At 41.6% G+C, this 21,736-nt stretch overlaps 1 protein-coding gene across 2 annotated transcripts in view; it reads right to left on the bottom strand.

Annotated features, from left to right (window-relative positions):
• Positions 1-21,736, bottom strand: part of tfg (trafficking from ER to golgi regulator) — a 94,055-nt gene that overhangs the window by 59,085 nt on the left and 13,234 nt on the right. For both annotated transcript variants that reach the window (XM_033032690.1, XM_033032689.1), the window contains exons 2-3: positions 17,646-17,854; positions 1,947-2,030 (exon numbers count right to left, since the gene is read on the bottom strand). In XM_033032690.1, coding sequence (XP_032888581.1) covers positions 1,947-2,030; positions 17,646-17,829 — 268 coding nt within the window. In that variant the 5' untranslated portion in view covers positions 17,830-17,854. The remainder of the gene's footprint in view (positions 1-1,946; positions 2,031-17,645; positions 17,855-21,736) is intronic.

Genomic DNA, 21,736 nt, shown 5'->3' with positions numbered 1-21,736 from the left:
TGCGGAGGATGAGTAGGAGTGAGGCATCATGTTAAAGTCATAGATTATATGAATTTGGAGTAGAAATCAGTCCACTAAGTCCTGCACATTAACAGAAACTTGAAGTGGATTCAAACATGGATTCTGTAAGCTATTCTATGTTTAAGCAATTGAAAGGAAATGAAAAGTTGGAGATGGATTGTAGGCAACAAAAATTATTTTCCTGGGTGATTTTATGTCATGGCGTGTGCAAATGAAAAAAATCAATATTTCCAAGCCACTTTAATTAGATACTGATGAGGAGTTTCATTCAGATATACCCACTCCATAGCCTCCTAAACACAACTTATATGTGTTGTACTACAGTTCCTCTGCTTAACATCAAAGTTTAAATTCAAATAAGACTAACATGGCCAAACTCTCTTGGGCGATAGAAAGGATTAAAATAAAACATGCAAATAAAACAGAATAGAAAAAAGAGAAAACATTGGAAAACAATTCCACATTACAATATAAAAGAACTGGTAAATAAATCCTGTCTGAAGTTGTTATGAATAAGTAGAGTATTATGTAGCCACCAAAAATATGATTTCGGCTCCTGCAATGTGTTGAATATGTTTCGTGGTGGAGAGCACCAAAAAATCCAAAAGGTTTCATTAAGGTTACAATAACACTTTTAAATACATTTTAAAAATAACATGGGATTTTGTGCTTTTCATTTTTACCTACCACAGCACACCTTTCTACTTATCCACACAATACAGCCTTTCCCTTCTGCTGCTACATAGGAATGCTAAAAAAAAAAGTGATTGCAGGAAGCTGGATTACAGGAACAGTTAAAAGATTCAAATATACAGGTTTGTGTAATCATTCCGTGTACTTCCACATCAATTAGCTAAAAATCTATTAGCTTGTGGTTCAGAGTTAATTTCAATAGCCCTGCTGAAGCGCCAATTAAATGTATTGGTAATTTATATTAGTGAAATAAAAATATTGGATTATATTATGTTTACGTACATTATAAAAAACACATGCACATTCTGGTAAAATGTATTTAAATTGTGGCAAAAATAAAATTCTAGATGGCTAACACTGAGCAGCTATAATTTTGCCATTGATCAAGGTGCAGACGGACTACCCACCCAAAAAAATATTAATTCTATCCACAACATATGAGTATTTCATCACTTTGTCTTTCGGTACTTACAGGACGGTATGATGCCCTGTGGGTATTCTATAAAAACAATGAGCAGCATTTTCACCAGGTATTTCAGATAGAATGTAGATATATTCTTATTTTGATACAAAAAGTTATGATCAAGGTACATATTAAGTCTAACATTCTGAATGTTATGTTGTAGTCTATCTATGCTATTACAAAAACTCTCATCCGGTCTGCATTGCATTTAATTTTGCGCAAAAACATTACCATATATCACTAGGATCACTCGTCACCTTACTTACCATTCTCCTCTGTTCTAAGCAACCAAGTTTTGCTCAGATCAGTGGAAGATTATAAAAGTTATGTAGGTTTAAAAAAATCATGAGATCAGCAGATTGGTCTTATCGCCTGTCAGTCACCACGAAGGTAACGCCCCTTCCGGCAACTGCTGGACAATAAAGCCCCGGAAGCTGGGCCGAGTCCATGAGCCCGTCCAGAAGCCAGCCGCCCGTCCAGAAGCCGCCGAGAATAAAGCTGATGGAGGCGGGATTTGGGGGAGGGGAGGATTTGAGGGAGGGTGATAGGAATGAGTGGTGGAATATTGCGTTGGGGAACGGGTTGCGTTGGGTGACCAGACCTCCCATGTGACAGGGACCCAACGGGTCCCACAGTCTAGTCTGTAATTAAAGTCACATTTAGCCACTGGTATCTGAAGGATCACCAAATCAGGTATTTAATTTTAATAAGAACATTAAAAAGCATATCTTAATAGTTAAATGCACAATATATTACAAGGAGTACTCACCAAACAAAGTAAGCTTAAGTATCCTACTACATTGGGTAGCGAAAGAAAGATCTGAGCTATCAAATATGGTTATAAGATCTCCATCTGTAAAAACAAAATAAATAATGATTGAAGATGGAATAAAGCCACTCAATTTTGTGCAAGAATGTGCAAGAAATACTTGATGTAAACCGATGAATAAATGTGGACAATTAAAGATTTATTAATATTTTAAACTTTCAGAATTCAAATTTGTAAGATATATTAAAAAGTTTTCAAAGGAAAACAGACATTATGATATTTGTTCTCAGAGAAGCAGATGAACCATAAGATTGCTTCCAAAAGTTTACACAGGCATATATGCATTCAATGCACACATTAAAATGTTAGCCTTGGTTACATGCTAAAGATTTTGAAGGAGAGTTTGAGCTAGAAATGTTCAGAATTAAAAATATTCACCACAATATTTAAAGTGCCCCAGAAAAGAACACGATCAAAAAGAGCTGCCAATTAATAAAGTGGATTATTAAATATAATCAAAAGTAATCCAAAGAAACACTATGCAATTGCTGAAGCGTCCAACATACTTAGCAAGAGATATAGGTCAAATTGCAGACTGTTACACTTTGACATGAATCTAAACATTAAAAGAGATCTGAAAACAAATTGTGAAGGATGTGGTATAAAAGCAGCAAGCAGGCAACAAGACTGGAGAGAAAAAAGGTCATGATGAAAAGTTTCAACTGTTTCTCTTTCCATGGATAGTACCTCTTTGGTTGAGCACATCCGGCATTTTATGCTTGCATTTCAATTTATGGAATCTGCAGGTTTTTTTGCTTTTTGATGAGGATTTGGAATACTTTATCCACAAATATCCTCATTAACTGAACAAAGTAATGCCAAGTACAAAGACACTCCAAGCACTAAAATATTAAAATAGTGTGCTACTAAAATGGTTTTATTAATACAAGAAATTAAACTAAATACAAACTCCATGTACAAAACTATTCCATATAGAATTCAGTTCTATGCTCAAATTAGCTAAAATTTTGGTCTGAAAGAAAGAAGCTGCAAGAATTGAAATTAACTGTTCCATGCCACAACAGCATTATATTTTGAAGATAGACACAAAGTGCTGGAGTAACTCAGCAGGACAGGCAGCAGAGGAGGTTTACAAAAATGATCCCAGGAATGAGTAGGTTAACCTATGATGACCGTTTGTCGGCACTAGGCCTGTACTCGCTGGAGTTTGGAAGAATGAGGGGGGACCTCATTGAAACATACAGAATAGCGAAAGGCATGGATAGAGTGGATGTGGAGAGGATGTTTCCACTAGTGGGAGAGTCTAGGTCTAGAGGTCATAGACTCATAATTAAAAGACATTCTTTTAGGAAGGAGATGAGGAGAAATGTCTTTAGTCAGAGGGTGATGAATCTGTGGAATTCTTTGGTAATAGAGGAGCGGTGTTGCTTTATTGATTAAGGAGAATGTCAAGGTAGTGGTCCGAGAAAACATTACTGATAGTTTGTCCAGTGAGGCTACATGCATGAAGCTGAGAAATAAAGATGATCATCTTGTTGGGAGTGTACCACAGGCCCCCAATTAGTCAATGGGAATTAGAAGAACAAATATGTCAGGAGTTTGCAGGTAGCTGTAAGACTAATAGGATTGTTGTGGTAGGAATTTTTAATTTTCCCAATATAGTCTGGGACTGTCTTATGCCAAGAGCTTAGAGAGGGTGGAATTTGTCAAATGTCTTCAGGAAAGTTTCCTCAGGCAATATGTAGAGAGCCCTACAAGGGCGAGGGCAAAGCCTGGTCTACTACTAGGAAATAGGGAAGGGCAAGTGACCTTTTGGGACCAGCAAAAAGTTTTATTGGTTTTTAAATAGTTATGGCTAATGACAGGGCGGGGCCATAAGTTACAATTCTGAATAGGGGCATGGCAAACTTTAATGGTATTAGTAGGTATGTTACAAAACTTACCTTCAGCGGCACTGCAATTCTGCCACTGGCCGTGTGCGCGATTTTGGCGCGTTTGAGGGGGGGGGGGGGGGGGGGGGGGGGGCGGGGCGGGGTTAAAATGGGTTTTTTTCCCGACCTGGTCCTGAATTATATTTGTTGGAGTGCAAGATTTTGCTAAAGAATCGTTCCTACGGCCGTTCTGTGGGTTTTAAAAAAAAATTCATCCGACAAGTTAATCGCTGGAATAATTTTAAAATCAGCTTCTGAAGCCGTCAATGCCGAAAACTGGGACGGATTTTATGGAGGACCAGGTAAAAGAAAGTAGTTTATTTTTATGTATAAAAGTGTTTCTTAAGATGTATTTAATTCACATTTTAAGTTGCGAAACGGTGATTTTTCACCCCAAAGAACCGGCAGCGTATTTGCTGCAGATATGGGGGTATAAATTCACCGCATCTGAACGTTCCAAATGGTCCCGTTCCAGAAAATCCCACTCGCAAGCTGATTTAAATGGCCATTAATTTACAGGTATTAAACATGAAATTATTTCCATTTGGCCTATAAACCCATGACAATGAGTTCAACGCATCCAAGATATCCTGAAATCAGAGGGAGAGGAGCCTGAGGTCGTGGTACATATTGGTACAAATGACATAGGTAAAAAAAGTGAAGAGGTCCTGAAGGGAGGATTTAGGGTGTTGGGAGGAGAGTTAAGGAAAAGGACCAAAAAGGTAACAATCTCAGGATTACTGCCTGTACCACGCGACAGTGAGAGTAGGAATGGAGCGAGGTGGAGGATAAATGCGTGGCTGAAAGACTGGTGCAGAGGGCAGGGATTCAAGTTTCTGGATCATTGGGACTTCTTTTGGGGAAGGTGGGACCTGTACAGAAAGGATGGGTTGCACTTGAACCCGAGGGGGACCAACATCCTGGCATGGAAATTTGCAAAGGTCACTGGGGAGACTTTAAACTAGAATGGTTGGGGCGAGGGACTCAAATAGAGAAAGCTAGTAGACAGAATGGGAGGCAGGAAGCAGAAAAGGGAAGCACTCGGACACAAGAGGAGAAAGAAAAAAAAGGAAATAAACAGAGAAGAAGAGACGGGGGGTTTCTTAAATGTGCATATTTTAATGCTAGGAGCATTGTAAGAAAGGTGGATGAGCTTAGAGTCTGGATAGACACCTGGAAGTATGATGTTGTGGCGATCAGTGAAACATTGTTGCAGGAGGGCTGTGATTGGAAACTAAATATTCCAGGATTTAGTTGCTTCAGGTGTGATAGAATTGGAGGGGCAAGAGGTGGTGGTGTTGCATTGCTAGTCAGGGAAGATATTACAGCAGTGCTTTGGCAGGATAGATTGGAGGGCTCATCTAGGGAGGCTATTTTGGTGGAACTGAGAAGTGGGAAAGGTGTAGCAACACTTATAGGGGTGTATTATAGACCGCCAAATGGGGAACGAGAATTGGAAGAGCAAATATGTAAGGAGATAGCAGATATTAGTAGTAAGCACAAGGTAGTGATTGTGGGAGATTTCAACTTTCCACACATAGACTGGGAAACACATTCTGTAAATGGGCTGGATGGTTTGGAGTTTGTAAAATGTGTGCAGGATAGTTTTTTGCAGCAATACATAGAGGTACCTACTAGAGGAGGGGCAGTGCTGGACCTCCTGTTAGGAAATGAGACGGGACAGGTGGCGGAGGTATGCGTTGGGGAGCACTTCGGGTCCAGTGATCACAATACCATTAGTTTCTTTTTTTTTTTTTTAATATATTTTTTTATTAAAGGTAATCAATTACAATGCCTCAAACAACTTTATATCAAATTAATTCAATTTGCATTAAGTAAAACACTAGTAATACTTATCTACTATTTTTTTAGAAATAATGATAGAGAAAGAATAGAACAGTTATAAATCATTAAGAGAGTGATTAAATATTAATTTGATTATATATAAGAAAGAAAAGAGAAACGAAAAAAAAAAAATTTTTTTAGTAACCACAATATGTATTATTAATAACACTACTACAAGTGATAGTATCAATAAAGACATATATGTAATTCCAATATAAAAATGAATTATTCTCACCAAATCCCGCAGGGTGCACGTCGAGCTGTGTTGCCAAGAACAGCTACTTCTCTAAATACTGTATATATGGAGACCATATCTGTTCAAAAGAATTATACTTGTCCAATAGGACAAATCTAATTCTTTCCAGATGTAACGTCTCCATCATCTCTGTTGCCCACATTTTGGTTGTGGGGGATAATGTTCCCTTCCAAAATTTCAATATGATTTTTTTTCCAATTATTAAACAGTAATCAAAGAAATTTCTTTGATTTACTGTAAGTGATAGATGTAAATCCGGAATTCCAAATATTATTAGCTTTGGGTTAGGGTCCAATTTAACTTTGATGACTTCAGAAATAACTTTAAAGATTTCTGTCCAGTAATAATTCAAATTAGGACATGTAACGAAACTATGTATTAAATTTGCCTCTGCTTTCTTGCACTTATCACAAATAGCGGAGAGATTCGGAAAAATACTATTTAATTTAGTTTTCGAATAATGTAACCTATATAATACTTTAAATTGTATCAGTATATGTCTGGCGTTTAATGAACACCGGTGTATTCGTTGTAGACTTTCTTCCCAGTTTTCTTTTGTTATAGCCAATCCCATTTCATTTTCCCATGCTTGACGATATACTTCCGTTATTGGATTCTCCTTATCCAAAATGATGTTATATATATAAGCTATTAATTTTTCTGTATTTGGATATAAATTAAACAGTTCATCTAACAATCCTGCTTCTTTATTTTTATAATCTTGTGTATTGGATTTAATATAATCTCTAATTTGTAAATACCTAAACAAATGTTGTGGAGACAATCCATAAATATCTTGTAACTCCTGGAATAAAAGAAATTTTCCTTTTCTATACAGGTGTTCTATCCTTGTAATTCCTAAATCATCCATTAGTTTCAATATAATTATGGAGAAGGTCAGAACTGGACCTAGGGTTGAGATTTTTGATTGGAGAAAGGCTAACTTTGATGAGATGCGAGATGATTTAAAAGGAGTGGACTGGGACATTTTGTTTTATGGGAAAGATGTAGAAGAGAAATGGTGGACATTTAAAGGGGAAATTTTAAGAGTACAGAATCTTTATGTTCCTGTTCGGTTGAAAGGAAACAGTAAAAATTGGAAAGAGCCCTGGTTTTTAAGGGAAATTGGACATCTTGTTCGGAAAAAGAGGGAGATCTACAATAATTATAGGCAGCATGAAGTAAATGAGGTGCTTGTGGAGTATAAGGAATGTAAAAAGAATCTTAAGAAAGAAATTAGAAAAGCTAAAAGAAGACATGAGGTTGCTTTGGCAAGTAAGGTGAAAGTAAATCCAAAGGGTTTCTACAGCTATATTAATAGCAAAAGGATAACGAGGGATAAAATTGGTCCATTGGAGAAACAGAGTGGGCAGCTATCTACAGAGCCAAAAGAGATGGGGGAGATATTGAACAATTTCTTTTCTTCGGTATTCACCAAGGAGAAGGATATTGAATTATGTGAGGTAAGGGAAACGAGTAGAGTAGTTATGGATACTATGAGTTTCAAAGTAAAAGATGTACTGACAATTTTGAAAAATATAAAAGTGGATAAGTCTCCAGGTCCTGACAGGATATTCCCTAGAACATTGAGGGAAGTTAGTGTAGAAATAGCTGGGGCTATGACAGAAATATTTCAAATGTCATTAGAAACGGGAATAGTCCCCGAGGATTGGCGTACTGCGCATGTTGTTCCATTGTTTAGAGATAATATATATAAGCATCTGGATAAGCAGGGTCTGATTAGGAACAGTCAACATGGATTTGTGCCTGGAAGGTCATGTTTGACTAATCTTCTTGAATTTTTTGAAGAGGTTACTAGGGAAATTGACGAGGGTAAAGCAGTGGATGTTGTCTATATGGACTTTAGTAAGGCCTTTGACAAGGTTCCTGATGGAAGGTTGGTTAAGAAGGTTAAACTGTTGGGTATAAATGCAGGAATAGCAAGATGGATTCAGCAGTGGCTGAATGGGAGAAGCCAGAGGGTAATGGTGGATGGCTGTTTGTCGGGTTGGAGGCAGGTGACTAGTGGGGTGCCTCAGGGATCGGTGTTGGGTCCTTTGTTGTTTGTCATGTACATCAATGATCTGGATGAAGGGGTGGTAAATTGGATTAGTAAGTATGCAGATGATACCAAGATAGGGGGTGTTGTGGATAATGAAGAGGATTTCCAAAGTCTACAGAGTGATTTAGGCCATTTGGAAAAATGGGCTGAAAGATGGCAGATGGAGTTTAATGCTGATAAATGTGAGGTGTTACACCTTGGCAGGACAAATCAAAATAGGACGTACATGATGAATGGTAGGGAATTGAAGAATACAGTTGAACAGAGGGATCTGGGAATAACCGTGCATAGTTCCTTGAAGGTGGAATCTCATATAGATAGGGTGGTAAAGAAAGCTTTTGGTTATATTGTTATATGGTTAATGAGATTTCAAAATTATGTTATATTCTGAATTCTTGTGTGAATGCTATTTGGACACATAGGCTATTTAAAAATGTTAATCTATTCTTAAGAAATTGATAGATGTTTAGATCTAGTAATAGAATTTTGCAATTAGCTACAATTAGGTAACTAACTAATTATATGCTTTAATTTCAAGTCATCTAAGTAAGATTGTTTCATATTTGTTTCAGAATGCTTCAATCTATAATAACTGAAAATTTATTTCAGTTCTTTTAAATTTTAAGAAAGTTATCGGCTTTTAAATGTTCTCAATCACAGCTTTTGTGTTAAGTCAATGAAAAAGCAATAGGGAACAAGATGCTAATTTCCGAGTATGAAAATGGCCATAACTTTTTTAATACTGAAGATATGAAAATCAATTAGGTGTCAAATTAAACTTATTTTTATGCTTAATCTGATGGGATAAATTAAAGACTTGATTTTTAAAATCTCAAAATTTTGTGACATTGCTAGTATTAGACATGAACCTGCTGGAATCTATTGTAGGTTGTTTGCGGGAAAAGGGATGAGCGGAAAGTAGGACAAGGCCGTCCGAAGGGGTAGTGCGCTGGGTGCGACTGCACCCCCCTTTTTTTCCCTTAAGAAAAGAGTCATCCAAAAAAAAATTCTCTGTTCTCTCGTCCCCGGGCGGGAGCGGCTGAATCTGAACCCAACGGCTCCCCTCGCCTCCCCCTGCCGCCGGGGCCCAAGCTATCTTCCCCCCCACACCACCCCCGCTGACCCCCGCTAGGCCCACGCCACCCCCGCTGGGCTCATGCCTTCCCCGCTGAGCCCACACCACCCTCGCTGGGTCCACGCCACCCTCGCATGGGTCCACGCCATCCCCGCTGGGCTCATGCCACCCCTGCTGGGCCCACACCACCCCCGCTGACCCCCGCTGGGCACACGCCACCCCCGCTGGGCCCACGCCACCTTCATTCCCCCCGCCCGCTGGGCCCGCGCCACCTTCATCTTCGCCCCCCCCCGCAAGAAAGAGGGGGGGATGTGAGAGGGGGGAGGGGGAGGGAGAGAGGGGAAGGGAGAGGAGAGAGAGAGATGGGGAGGGGAGAGGAGAGAGAGAGATGGGGAGGGGAGAGGGAAAGGGGAATTATCTTGCGTGAGATTGCAAAATTAAGGTAGGTTTTAGAGCTATTATATTTTCTCCTCCATATGAATAATATTAAACAATATCAAATAATATCAAACAATTGGAACTGCTTTCTTTTCCTTGATAACAATACTGAAAAATATGAATTCCATAGTTTGTGACATAAATACACATTTTAATGGGATCATTATATACAGATTCCACCGATTCCACAGATTTCAATGTAACATTTCCATTTTGAGATCGGGGGGGGAGGGGATGGTTAGGGGCAAATATGCGTCAAGCCGATAGCCTAATCGTTAAAGAGGTAAAAGATAGCCTAATCGATAAAGCGCTGAGAAGAGGAATCAGAGCTGCCAAGGAAAGATACTCTGAGAAGTTGAGGGGCAAGTTCTCAGCTAGTGATTCTTCTTCAGTTTGGAAGGGCATGCAAGAAATCACCAGCTATAAGAGGAAAGCCCCCCGCTCTTTGGACAATCGTCAGCTGACGAACAACCTGAATGAGTATTACTGCAGGCTTGAAAATCAGAAACGTAACCCTGAAACCCCCTCCCCAACAAACACAGCCAGACCCCAGTCTGCAAAGAATGGACCCGGCACCCTCTCCTTCCCATTCACCACTTCACACCTACTTAAGGCAAGACTCCAGTATGAAAAGAGTGGAACCTTTCCCACCCCACCCAACACTTCACATCCATTCACAGCATGACCTCAGTCTGCAAAGACTGGGCCCTTCTACACACACCCCACTCCAATCACCACTCCACTCCACTCCAATCACCACTGCACCTCCACAGACACCTCTGTCAAGCTTCTCAAGTTTGTGGATGACAAAACCCTGATTGGACTGATCCAGGATGGGGATCTCTGTACTCTTTTCAGTTTGACATATTTCCTATAACATGGTGCCCAGAACGCTCCGCTATAGGATCTTTGCCCAGAACTGAACACAATATTCTAAATGCGGTCTCACCAACGTCTTATACAACTGCAACATGACCTCCCAACTTCTATACTCAATACTCTGACTGATGAAGGCCAAAGTGCCAAAATACTTTTTGACCACCTGATATACCTGCGACACGACCTTCAAGGAACCATGCAACCATCAACCAATCCTCTGCCCACCTGACTAATTGATCCAGATCCTGCTGCAATCTTTCACAACCATCTTCACTATCTGCAAAACCACTCACTTCTGTATCATCAGCAAACTTGCTAATCTTGCCCTGTTCTGTGACGTTTCAGAGTGCTGGAGTAACTCAGCGGGTCAGGCAAGTATAGAAGTTGGGAGGTCATGTTGCAGTTGCATAAGAAGTTGGTGAGGCCGCATTCAGAGTATTGTGTTCAGTTCTGGGCACCATGTTATAGGAAAAATGTCATCAAAATGGAAAGGGTACAGTGAAGATTTATGAGGATGTTGCCAGGACTAGAGGGCCAGAGCTATAGGGAGAGGTTGAGTAGGCTGGGACTCTATTTCATGGAGCACAGGAGGCTGAGGGATGATCTAATAGAGGTGTATAAAATCATGATTTGAATAGATATGGTTGAGTCTTTTGCCCAGAGTAAGTGAATCGAGGAGCAGAGGACATAAGTTTAAGGTGAAGGGCAAAATATTTAATAGGAATCTGAGGGGTATGTTTTTCACACAAAGGGTGGTAGGTGTATGGAACAAGCTGCCAGAGGAGGTATTCAAGAAGGAACTGCAGATGCTGGAAGATCGAAGATTCTCCAGCAATTTTGTGTACCTGCCAGAGGAGGTAGTTGTGGCAGGGACTATCGCAACATTTAAGGAACAGTTAGACAGGTACATGGATAGGACAGGTTCGGAGGGATATGGATCAAACATGGGCAGGTGGTACTAGTGCAGATGGGACATGCTGGGTCGAAGGGCCTGTTTCCACACTGTATCACCCTATGACTATCTTTCCCTCTCAAACCCATTCTCCTGCCTTCTCCCCATTACCTCTGACACCCCTATCAATCAAGAATCTATCAATCTCCTGAAAAATGTCCATTGACTTCACCTCCACAGCTGTCTGTGGCAATGAATTCCACAGTTCACCACCCTTTGACTTAAGAAATTCCTGCTCATCTCTTTCCTAAAAGAATGTCTTTTAATTCTGAGGCTGTGGCCACTGGTCCTAGACTCTCCCACTAGTGGAACCATCCTCTCCACATCCACTCCATCCAGGTTTTTACCAGGCTGGGACAGACGGCAACAGCTTCACACCATGTCCCAAAGCTTGTGTCCTGTCCTGCATCACCCAAGGCAGCAGAGACGTTATAGGAGAGGGCAAGCACTGTAACAAAGTAGCTCACGATGGTTTGGGTAACATTCAGGAATGTCTATGCATGGCACATCATGAATATTACTGAAGAACGGTCTTGACCCGAACTATAATCTATACCTTTTCTCCAGAGATGCTGCCTGACCCACTGAGTTACTCCAGCACTCTGTGACATGTCACCTATCCATGTTCTCCACAGATGCTGCCTGACTCACTGAGTTACTCCAGCACTCTGTGATATGTCACCTATCCATGTTCTCCACAGATGCTGCCTGACTCGCTGAGTTACTCCAGCATTCTGTGAAACGTCGCCTATTCATATTCTCCGCAGATGCTGCCTGACCCGCTGAGTTACTCCAGCACTTTGTGTCTATTTTCCCTTCACCCATCTGCCCAAGCCCACTCTCCCCCCTCCTTTCCACCCATAAACCTCTCTCTGCCTTTACATTTCACTCCTCTTTCAAATCTGCTCTACTTATCTACATGCATTTTTCTTCTTCAGTTTTTAGTCATAGAATGATGCAGTGTGGAAACAGGCCCTTCAGCCCAACTTGCCCACACCGACCGACATGTCCCATCTACACTAGTCCCACTCACACGCGTTTGGCCCATATCCATCTAAATCTGTCCTATCCGTGTACGTCAAATGTCTCTTAAACATTAGGATAGTCCCAGTCTTAACTACCTCCTCTGGCAGCTCGTTACATACACCCAGCACCCTTTGTGTGAAAAAGCTATCTCAGATTCCTGTTAATTTCTGAAATATTGGTCATAAATTTGGTGCAAAAATGCTCCAAAACAAGGCTCAGAATGGATCAGAAAGCATCTAAAACCCCTGAGCTTCCAGGGCCCTTAAGCGGGCCCTGGACCCCGGCATCGAGGGACTTCACGCTTAGCGCTCGTGATGTGTGCAGCGCGCACATTATTTCACATTACGTTTTTTGTAATCCTGTCATGCCACCCCCCTTTTTGAAAAGCTTCGTACGGGCCTGTAGGATGCTTTTAAAAATGTGATAATAAGAGTTTAGTTTGTGTTAGAGTGAAGAGCAAAGTAGGTGGGAGTAAGGAAGCTTTGATGACAAATTGAGGCTCTGGTGAGGAAAAAGAAGGGGACATGGGAAAGGTGTAGGCAACTGGGATTCATATATCTCAACCAGAGTTCTTGGAATTTTTTCCCTAGCTATATCCCTAGAGTTTTTTTGAGGAGCACAGATTAAGAATAAGGGGTAGGCCATTTAGGACTGAGATGAGGAATAGAGTTGTGGATCTGTGGAATTCTCTGCCACAGAAAGCACTGGAGGATATTTCACTGGATGTTTTCAAGAGAGAGTTAGATTTAGCTCGTAGGGCTAAGGGAATCAAGGGATATGGGGAACAGACGGGGTACTGATTTTAGATGATCAGCCATGATCATATTGAATGGCGAAGCTGGCTCAAAGGACTGAATGGCCTACTGCTGCACCTATTTTCTATGTTTCTATGGTGATTGCCTAAGGGCTATAAGGAAAAGCATGGGAATTATAGAGCAGTGAGCCTAGCATCTGTGTTGGGCAAATTGCTAGAGAGGATTTTTATGAATAAGATATATATGCATTTGGATAGACATTTTTGACGTGAGAGATCGAGTCTTACGAATCTGATTGAATTTTTTGACGTAGTAAGCAAAATGGTTGGCGAGGGCAAGGCCGTATCCGTTTTCTGTTTGAACTTCAGCAAGGCTTTTAATAAGGTTCCGCATGGTACGCCGCTCAGGAAGTTTCGATTGTTTAAGAAGGAACTGCAGATGTTGGAAAATCGAAGGTAAACAAAAATGCTGGAGAAACTCAGCGGGTGAGGCAGCACCGATGGAGCGAAGGAAATAGGCAACGTTTCAGGTCGAAACCCTTCTTCAGACCAGTTAGCCTGACACCAGTTGCTGGAGTCAAGTATAAAAGATGAAATAGCCGAACATTTGGATAGCAGTAACAGGATCGGTCCGAGTCAGCATGGATTTACGAAGGGGAAATCATGCTTGACTAATCTTCTGGAATTTTTTGAAGATGTAACTCGGAAAATGGACGAGGGAGAGCCAGTGGATGTGGTGTAACTGGACCTTCAGAAAGCATTTGATAAGGTCCCACATAGGAGATTAGTGGGCAAAATTAGGGCACATGGTATTGGGGGTAGAGTGCTGATATGGATAGAAAAGTGGTTGGCAGACAGGAAACAAAGAGCAGGGATTAACGGGTCCCTTTCAGAATGGCAGGAATTGATTAGTGGGATACCGCAAGGCTCGGTGCTGGGACCGCAGCTATGTACAACATACATCAATGATTTGGATGAAGGGATTCAAAGTAACATTAGCAAATTTGCAAATGACACAAAGCTGGGTGGCAGTGTGAACTGTGAGGAGGATGCTATGAGAATACAGGGCGACTTGGACAGGTTGGGGGAGTGGGCAGATGCATGGCAGATTAAGTTTAATGCGGATAAAGTGAGGTTATCCCCTTTGGTAGCAAAAACAGGAAGGCAGATTTCTATCTGAATGGCTTCAAGTTGGGAAAAGGGGAAGTACAACAGGATCTGGGGGGTCCTTGTTCATCAGTCTATGAAAGTAAGCATGCAGGTACAGCAGGCAGTGAAGAAAGCGAATGGCATGTTGGCCTTTATAAGAATAAGGAATCGAATATAGGAGCAAAGAGGTCCTTCTGCAGTTGTACAGAGCCCTAGTGAGACCACACCTGGAGTATTGTGTGCAGTTTTAGTCCCCAAATTTGAGGAAGGACATCCTTGCTATTGAGGGGGTGCAGCGTAGGTTTACAAGATTAATTCCCGGGAAGGCGGGACTGTCATATGCTGAGAGAATGGAGCGGCTGGGCTTGTACACTCTGGAGTTTAGAAGGATGAGAGTGGGAAGGCGGGACTGTCATATGCTGAGAGAATGGAGCGGCTGGGCTTGTACACTCTGGAGTTTAGAAGGATGAGAGGGGATTGTTAAGGGTTTGGACCCGCTAGAGGCAGGAAACATGTTCCCAATGTTGGGGGAGTCCAGAACCAGGGGCCACAGTTTAAGAATAAGGAGTAAGCCATTTAGAACGGAGATGAGGAAACACTTTTTCTCACAGAGAGTGGTGAGTCTGTGGAATTCTCTGCTTCAGAGGGCGGTGGAGGCAGCTTCTCTGGATGCTTTCAAGAGAGAGCTAGATAGGGCTCTTAAAAATAGCGGTCAGGGGATATGGGGGGAAGGCAGGAACGGGGCACTGATTGGGGATGATCAGCCATGATCATATTGAATGGCGGTGCTGGCTCGTAGGGCCGAATGGCCTACTCCTGCACCTATTGTCTATTGTCTATTCAGAAGAATTTTGACCCGAAACTTTGCCTATTTCCTTCACTGTCTGAAGAAGGGTTTCGACCTGAAATGTTGCCTATTTCCTTCGCTCCATAGATGCTGCCTCACCCGCTGAGTTTCTCCAGCATTTTTGTCTACCCAGGAAGTTTCGATTGCAAGGGATCCAGGGAGAGTTAGCCAACTGGATAGAGAATTGGCTTCATGGAAGGAAGCAAAGTGTGATGGGTGAAGGATGTTTTTCATATAGGAGACCTGTGACTACTGGTGTGAGGAATTGGCGATGTGCCCATTGCTGTTTGTGGTTTGTTTAGGTGTATTATTGTCGCATGTACCAATCTTCTTCTTCTTCTTGCTTAAGGCGTGCACAGCCTAAAGTTGGAGTACAACTTGTTCTATTTGATCTTATTTGATTGTGCACATCAGGTTGATTGCATTCGTCGAAACAGGGTGGACCACATGAAGGTTGCAATCTCCCACCCCCATGTACCAATAATAATAGCCATTAATAATAATATATTTAAGGCAGAGATAGATAGATTCTTGACTAGTACGGGTGTCAGAGTTTATGGGGAGAATGGGATTAGGAGGGAGAGATAGATCAGCCATGATTGAATGGCAGAGTAGACCTGATGGGCTTAATGGCCTAATTCTATTCCTATCTCTTATGATCTTATGTACCAAAGTTCCGCGAAAAGCTGTGTTCTGCATGCTATCCAAATAGATCAGATATACCATACATTGTACAATCAGTTCAAACTAAACTACAATAGATAGATCAAAGGGGAAGATACAAAGTGTAGTTCTCCGTATTATAGCACATCTGTTTCTTCAACAAAGTCAAATGTCTTCAATGTGGTATGGGTTAATTAAACAGTAACCTAGCTTATGGATAGATCGTTCAGAAGCCCGATAATGGAGGGGAAGATGTATATCAATGATTTGGATGGACACAGAAAAGGCTTCATGGAAGGAAACAGAGGGTGGTGATGGAAGGTTGTTTTTTAGACCGGGGGTTTGTAACTAGTGATGTGCCATGGGGATTGGTGCTGGGTCCATTGCTGTTTGTCCTTTATATCAACGATTTAGATAAGAATGCAGATGACATTAAAAATTAAATTTGTCAGCTGGCTTCATGGCCCTATTTTAAACAAACATAAAAAAGCCCTGTTTTTTAAATAGTACTAGACTAAGTGCAGCTGCTCCCCCAAAGGTGTGCGTTGGGAAGCTAATAAAGCTGTTTTTGAAAAATTTGAGCCCGTTGGGTCCCATGTTCACAGGGGAGGGCAGGTCCCCCAACCCAATATTCCACCTCTCCACCAATTCCAATATTGGTGGCCAGGTGGGGGGGGGGGGGGGGGGGGTTTCTGAAGCACTAGTATGGGTGTTGTGGGCTGAAGGGACTGGTTTTCAGCGGGTTAGTATGGACATTGTGGGGCAAATGGATTCTTGGGATGGCAGCTCAGTCACTCAAGCCTGATGTGCTGGTAGCTCACTCACGGCTGGTGGGCTGGCAGTTGACTCACGGCTATTCCTTGAAATTCCATTTCAAGCAGGGTACAAGGCCATCAAATTCAAATGCAGTTTCATACCACTTCAAGCAGGGTGCAAGGCCACCAAATTCAAGTGCAGTTTCATACCACTTCAAGCAGGGTGCAAGGCCACCAAATTCAAGTGCAGTTTCCCACCACTTCAAGCAGGGTGCAAGGCCACCAAACGCAAGTGCAGATTCCTACCACTTCAAGCAGGATGCAGGGCCACCAAACTCAAGTGCAGTTTCCTACCACTTCAAGCAGGGTGCAAGGCCACCAAATTCAAGTGCAGTTTCGTACCACTTCAAGCAGGGTGCAAGACCACCAAATTCAAGTGGAGTTTCGTACCACTTCAAGCAGGGTGCAAGGCCACCAAATTCAAGTGCAGTTTCATACCACTTCAAGCACGGTGCAAGGCCACCAAATTCAAGTGCAGTTTCATACCATTTCAAGCAGGGTGCAAGGCCACCAAATTCAAGTGCAGTTCCATACCATTTCAAGCAGAGTGAAACCACTATAAAACCACCATAAAACCACACATTGTGATGTCATTGTGGCACTCAGCAGCTTGAGAGCTCATTGTAATTGGTGCATTGTGAATTGTATTGTGACATCATCAGTGGAACCTCCTGGAAAAAAGTCTGTCTGCGAGAAGCTGCGGTTGCCGTTGACAATGCCCCATTGTGATGTCATTGTGGCACTGAGGCTGTGCGTGAGAACCGTTTTTTTCCTTTTTTTTAAAACTTGAATCGTTGATAACTTGTGAAATATAGGATGAAATCTTAAGTGAGCCCGAGTTCAGCGTGGACAGGAAAAATATGAGTTAGAATATGTAATAAAAAAAGAGCTAGCACGTAGCGTTTTGAGGAAGATACAAACACGGCCACACACACAAGATGAGACTTTTATAGGTATAGCGATAGAAAGATAGATTCAGTACTCACCTTCATCTTTGTACTTGATTGTGACTTCATCATTACTCTGAAGTTTCCCACGGAACACCCGTTGCATCATCAGAACTAGTTCATCGTAGGTGATATCCTCATTGTGGATAGGGATTCTGCGTATATCATCACCTAACTGAGCTTTAATGATGAGCTTCCCACTGAGATCCAATTGCCCATTCATTGTTGCCTCCTCTCAGGCTGTACACCTAAAAATGGGTAAAACTAATAATGAATGTTTGGAAAGTGAAAGAAATTTGTAGATTCTGATGGTAAGATGATTCGATAAATTAGATTTCACCCACTTTTGGTGTGCTAAATGGATGCAGCATTTTGTCAATATCAAATCAAGGTCACCACAAATAAAAATTCCAAAACTAAGACATCCATAATTTAAGAAATCCCTAACGTGTTTTGCTTCTATTTATAAGCTACAAGAGCTGACTTGTGTATGTGTACAGTTAGCAGCTGTTTACTGAGCTCTTTGACAAAAGTAGCAACTTTTAAAAAAACTTTACACAGCAGACAAGAGTATAGTCCTCTCCAATGTGTCAAAGCATGGAATCATTGAAGAAACCAGTGAATGATGTCAAATTTTGCTGGTCATTGAAAAGCCAAGTTAGGCAACAAAGTATACAAAATATTAATGTGGCATTGCAGACCCTTTGATTACCACTTCATTCCGAATCTCTGATGTCTCTCTTTTTAATCATGAATTAATAAGTTTTACCCAAAAGCTCCAACTCTAGTCAGTGGAGGAAAAATATACTGTGCAGTAACTGCACAAAATATGCTCATGAAAATATGGTCATTAACCATATAACAATTACAGCACGGAAACAGGCCATCTCGGCCCTACAAGTCCGTGCCGAACAACTTTTTTCCCTTAGTCCCACCTGCCTGCACTCATACCATAACCCTCCATTCCCTTCTCATCCATATGCCTATCCAATTTATTTTTAAATGATACCAACGAACCTGCCGCCACCACTTCCACTGGAAGCTCATTCCACACCGCTACCACTCTCTGAGTAAAGAAGTTCCCCCTCATGTTACCCCTAAACTTCTGTCCCTTAATTCTGAAGTCATGTCCTCTTGTTTGAATCTTCCCTATTCTCAAAGGGAAAAGCTTGATCACGTCAACTCTGTCTATCCCTCTCATCATTTTAAAGACCTCTATCAAGTCCCCCCTTAACCTTCTGCGCTCCAGAGAATAAAGACCTAACTTATTCAACCTATCTCTGTAACTTAGTTGTTGAAACCCAGGCAACATTCTAGTAAATCTCCTCTGTACTCTCTCTATTTTGTTGACATCCTTCCTATAATTGGGCGACCAAAATTGTACACCATACTCCAGATTTGGTCTCACCAATGCCTTGTACAATTTTAACATTACATCCCAGCTTCTATACTCAATGCTCTGATTTATAAAGGCTAGCATACCAAAAGCTTTCTTTACCACCCTATCTATATGAGATTCCACCTTCAAGGAACTATGCACGGTTATTCCCAGATCCCTCTGTTCAACTGTATTCTTCAATTCCCTACCATTTATCATGTACGTCCTATTTTGATTTGTCCTGCCAAGGTGTAACACCTCACATTTATCAGCATTAAACTCCATCTGCCATCTTTCAGCCCATTTTTCCAAATGGCCTAAATCACTCTGTAGACTTTGGAAGTCCTCTTCATTATCCACAACACCCCCTATCTTGGTATCATCTGCATACTTACTAATCCAATTTACCACCCCTTCATCCAGATCATTGATGTACATGACAAACAACAAAGGACCCAACACAGATTAACTGCACAAAATATGCTCAGCTAATGCCAGCCACACTGAAGTGAATCACACCCAGACACTTCTCTGCCAAATTCCTGATGGTTGCTAATTGTCCCAGAAATGATCGCTATCAGGATAAACATGCACTAAACAGCTTTTATGCACAATTTTCACATACAAACGTGTGCAAAGTGGTCCAATTTCCATGCCTGTAAGTTAAATTTTGTAAGTAACTTTCAGAACAGATGGATACATTTCATAGTAGAGCCAAAATGCTGGAGTAACTCAGTAGGTCAGGCAGCATCTCTGGAGAAAATGAATAGATGGCGTTTCTGGTCGAGAGCCTTCATCAGACTTATCAGTCCAGATACGCTGCCTGACCCGCTAAGTTACTCCAGCATCTTTCGTGTAAACCAGCATCTTCAGTTCCTTCTTGCAGATAAATTTCATAAGACCACCCAAATATACACTACCAACCGCCAAAGACAAACATTGAAATAATAACTACCACTATTATAAAGTCTTTGGAACATCTCTTTTAATTGCTCTCTAATTTACTAAGGAAACACTTAATGTGCAGCTCCTTAATTACTCGCCAAAACAAAAACAAGGGGTGGGAATTAATAAGCTTTGGCTTCTTCCTGCTCCTTTTCGGACACATATGATTTCATTTATTTATAGATATTGTTGATGACACTTTATAAATATTTTTGTTTTGTTTTTTGTATGCTGTTTCACATTTGCTTTTTATTCTTTTATTCTGTCCGAAATAAATAATAAATAAATAAATAAAGATTACAAAAATGCTGCTAAATTTATTCTAAGGTAACAATGCTTTCTCAACATGAAGCAAGTATATTTTCTAATTGTTCCATTGGTATTAAGATTGTGTAGCCTCTTCTTTCGCAGGATACAAGGGTGACTGGCTTTCATCCTGGTTTCGTGGGTTCTGAACTGACAGAGGAAGCCACTTTAGGAACTACTGACCATTCCATTACGGGGCAGAGAATAGCTGACGGTGCTAATGGCTGGGGAGATTGTGATGTGCAGTGTCCATTCTGCTGCTTTTGCAGTGCTTCACTGCACCCCTGATGCATAGACCAAGTTTTCCAAGTTCTCAATATTGCCTTGAATGCTCAGCCCCACTTTGTGCAGTTATGGGCTACAGATTACAAAATGACAGCAGGTATGTCGCATTTTTCCAAAGCGACTTTGAGCTTTTCCACCATCTTCTTGTGACAGTTTTCGAAAAATATTGTCTGTTTATTGGTACTGTGCACAATATTGATATGGCCTGCCCAATGAAGCTAATCGAGTGTAATTAGGAATATTAGCCTGGTAATGAGCAGTGACATTGCACGATTTATCCTTTCAGTATAATTTCAGCATTGGTTGTATCTTTTAAGTTTCTTAAGATGTCTGGTGCAGGTAATCCTACTCTCAGAAATTATATGAGATCAGGGATCAAGGCTGCCAAGAGAATTTTGTGCCAGGTCTGACGGTCACGATCTTGAAAAGTCCTTTTCTTCAAGAAACCAAAAACTTGTGTGGCACAGAATAGGTAGAGGTGAATTTCATTCATCAATGTCTGCTTTTACCAAGAGGTGACTCCAAAGGTATGGGAAATTGTACGTTTTTAAGGGTTTTGTCATGAAGCATGTTAGTCGGAGGACATTGTTGTGTAATGGAAGAGTGTAGGAAGGAACTGCAGATGCTGGTTTAGCTGGACTGAGTTTGAAGAAGGGTCTCGACCCAAAGTACCCATTCCTTCTCTCCAGAGATGCCGCTTGCCCAGCTGAGTTACTCCAGCATTTTGTGTCTATCTTGTGTAGTGCAAAAGGTTGGTAGATGATCTTACACATGTTAAGTGTAAAGGCCCAGTCCCACTTACATGTCCTTGGTACGCAAATTACACGTTGAGGCGCATGGGCATCGTGTGGCCGCGCGGGGCCGGTCTCACTGAGAAGCGCGGAGGGGTATGGAGTTGTGCGCGGTACCGCGCGGCGCTCCGAAATTTTGTAGCGAACGAAATCTTCGCGCGCCACCGGCCTGTCGCGTAAATGACGGCCAAAGTGGGACAGGCCCAAGACCCTGGCGCGATGCAACGTCTCACCTCCAACAGCAACAGAAGCAGGCAAACGATCGCCGAGCTCGGCCTGGGGCTCACGGCCATTGCGGTCCGGATCCGCCCCCATTTCTATTCCCAGAGCGGGGCCACGAAAATTGAAGATAAGACACAAAATGCTGGAATAACTCAGCAGGACCGGCAGCATCTCTGGAGAGAAGGTTGAACAGATGAGGTTTC

This window comes from Amblyraja radiata, chromosome 14, assembly GCF_010909765.2.
Source record: "Amblyraja radiata isolate CabotCenter1 chromosome 14, sAmbRad1.1.pri, whole genome shotgun sequence".
NCBI classification, from domain to species: domain Eukaryota; kingdom Metazoa; phylum Chordata; class Chondrichthyes; order Rajiformes; family Rajidae; genus Amblyraja; species Amblyraja radiata.
The sequence above is the reverse complement of the archived record's forward strand: the minus strand, read 5'-3'. Positions and strand labels throughout refer to the sequence as shown.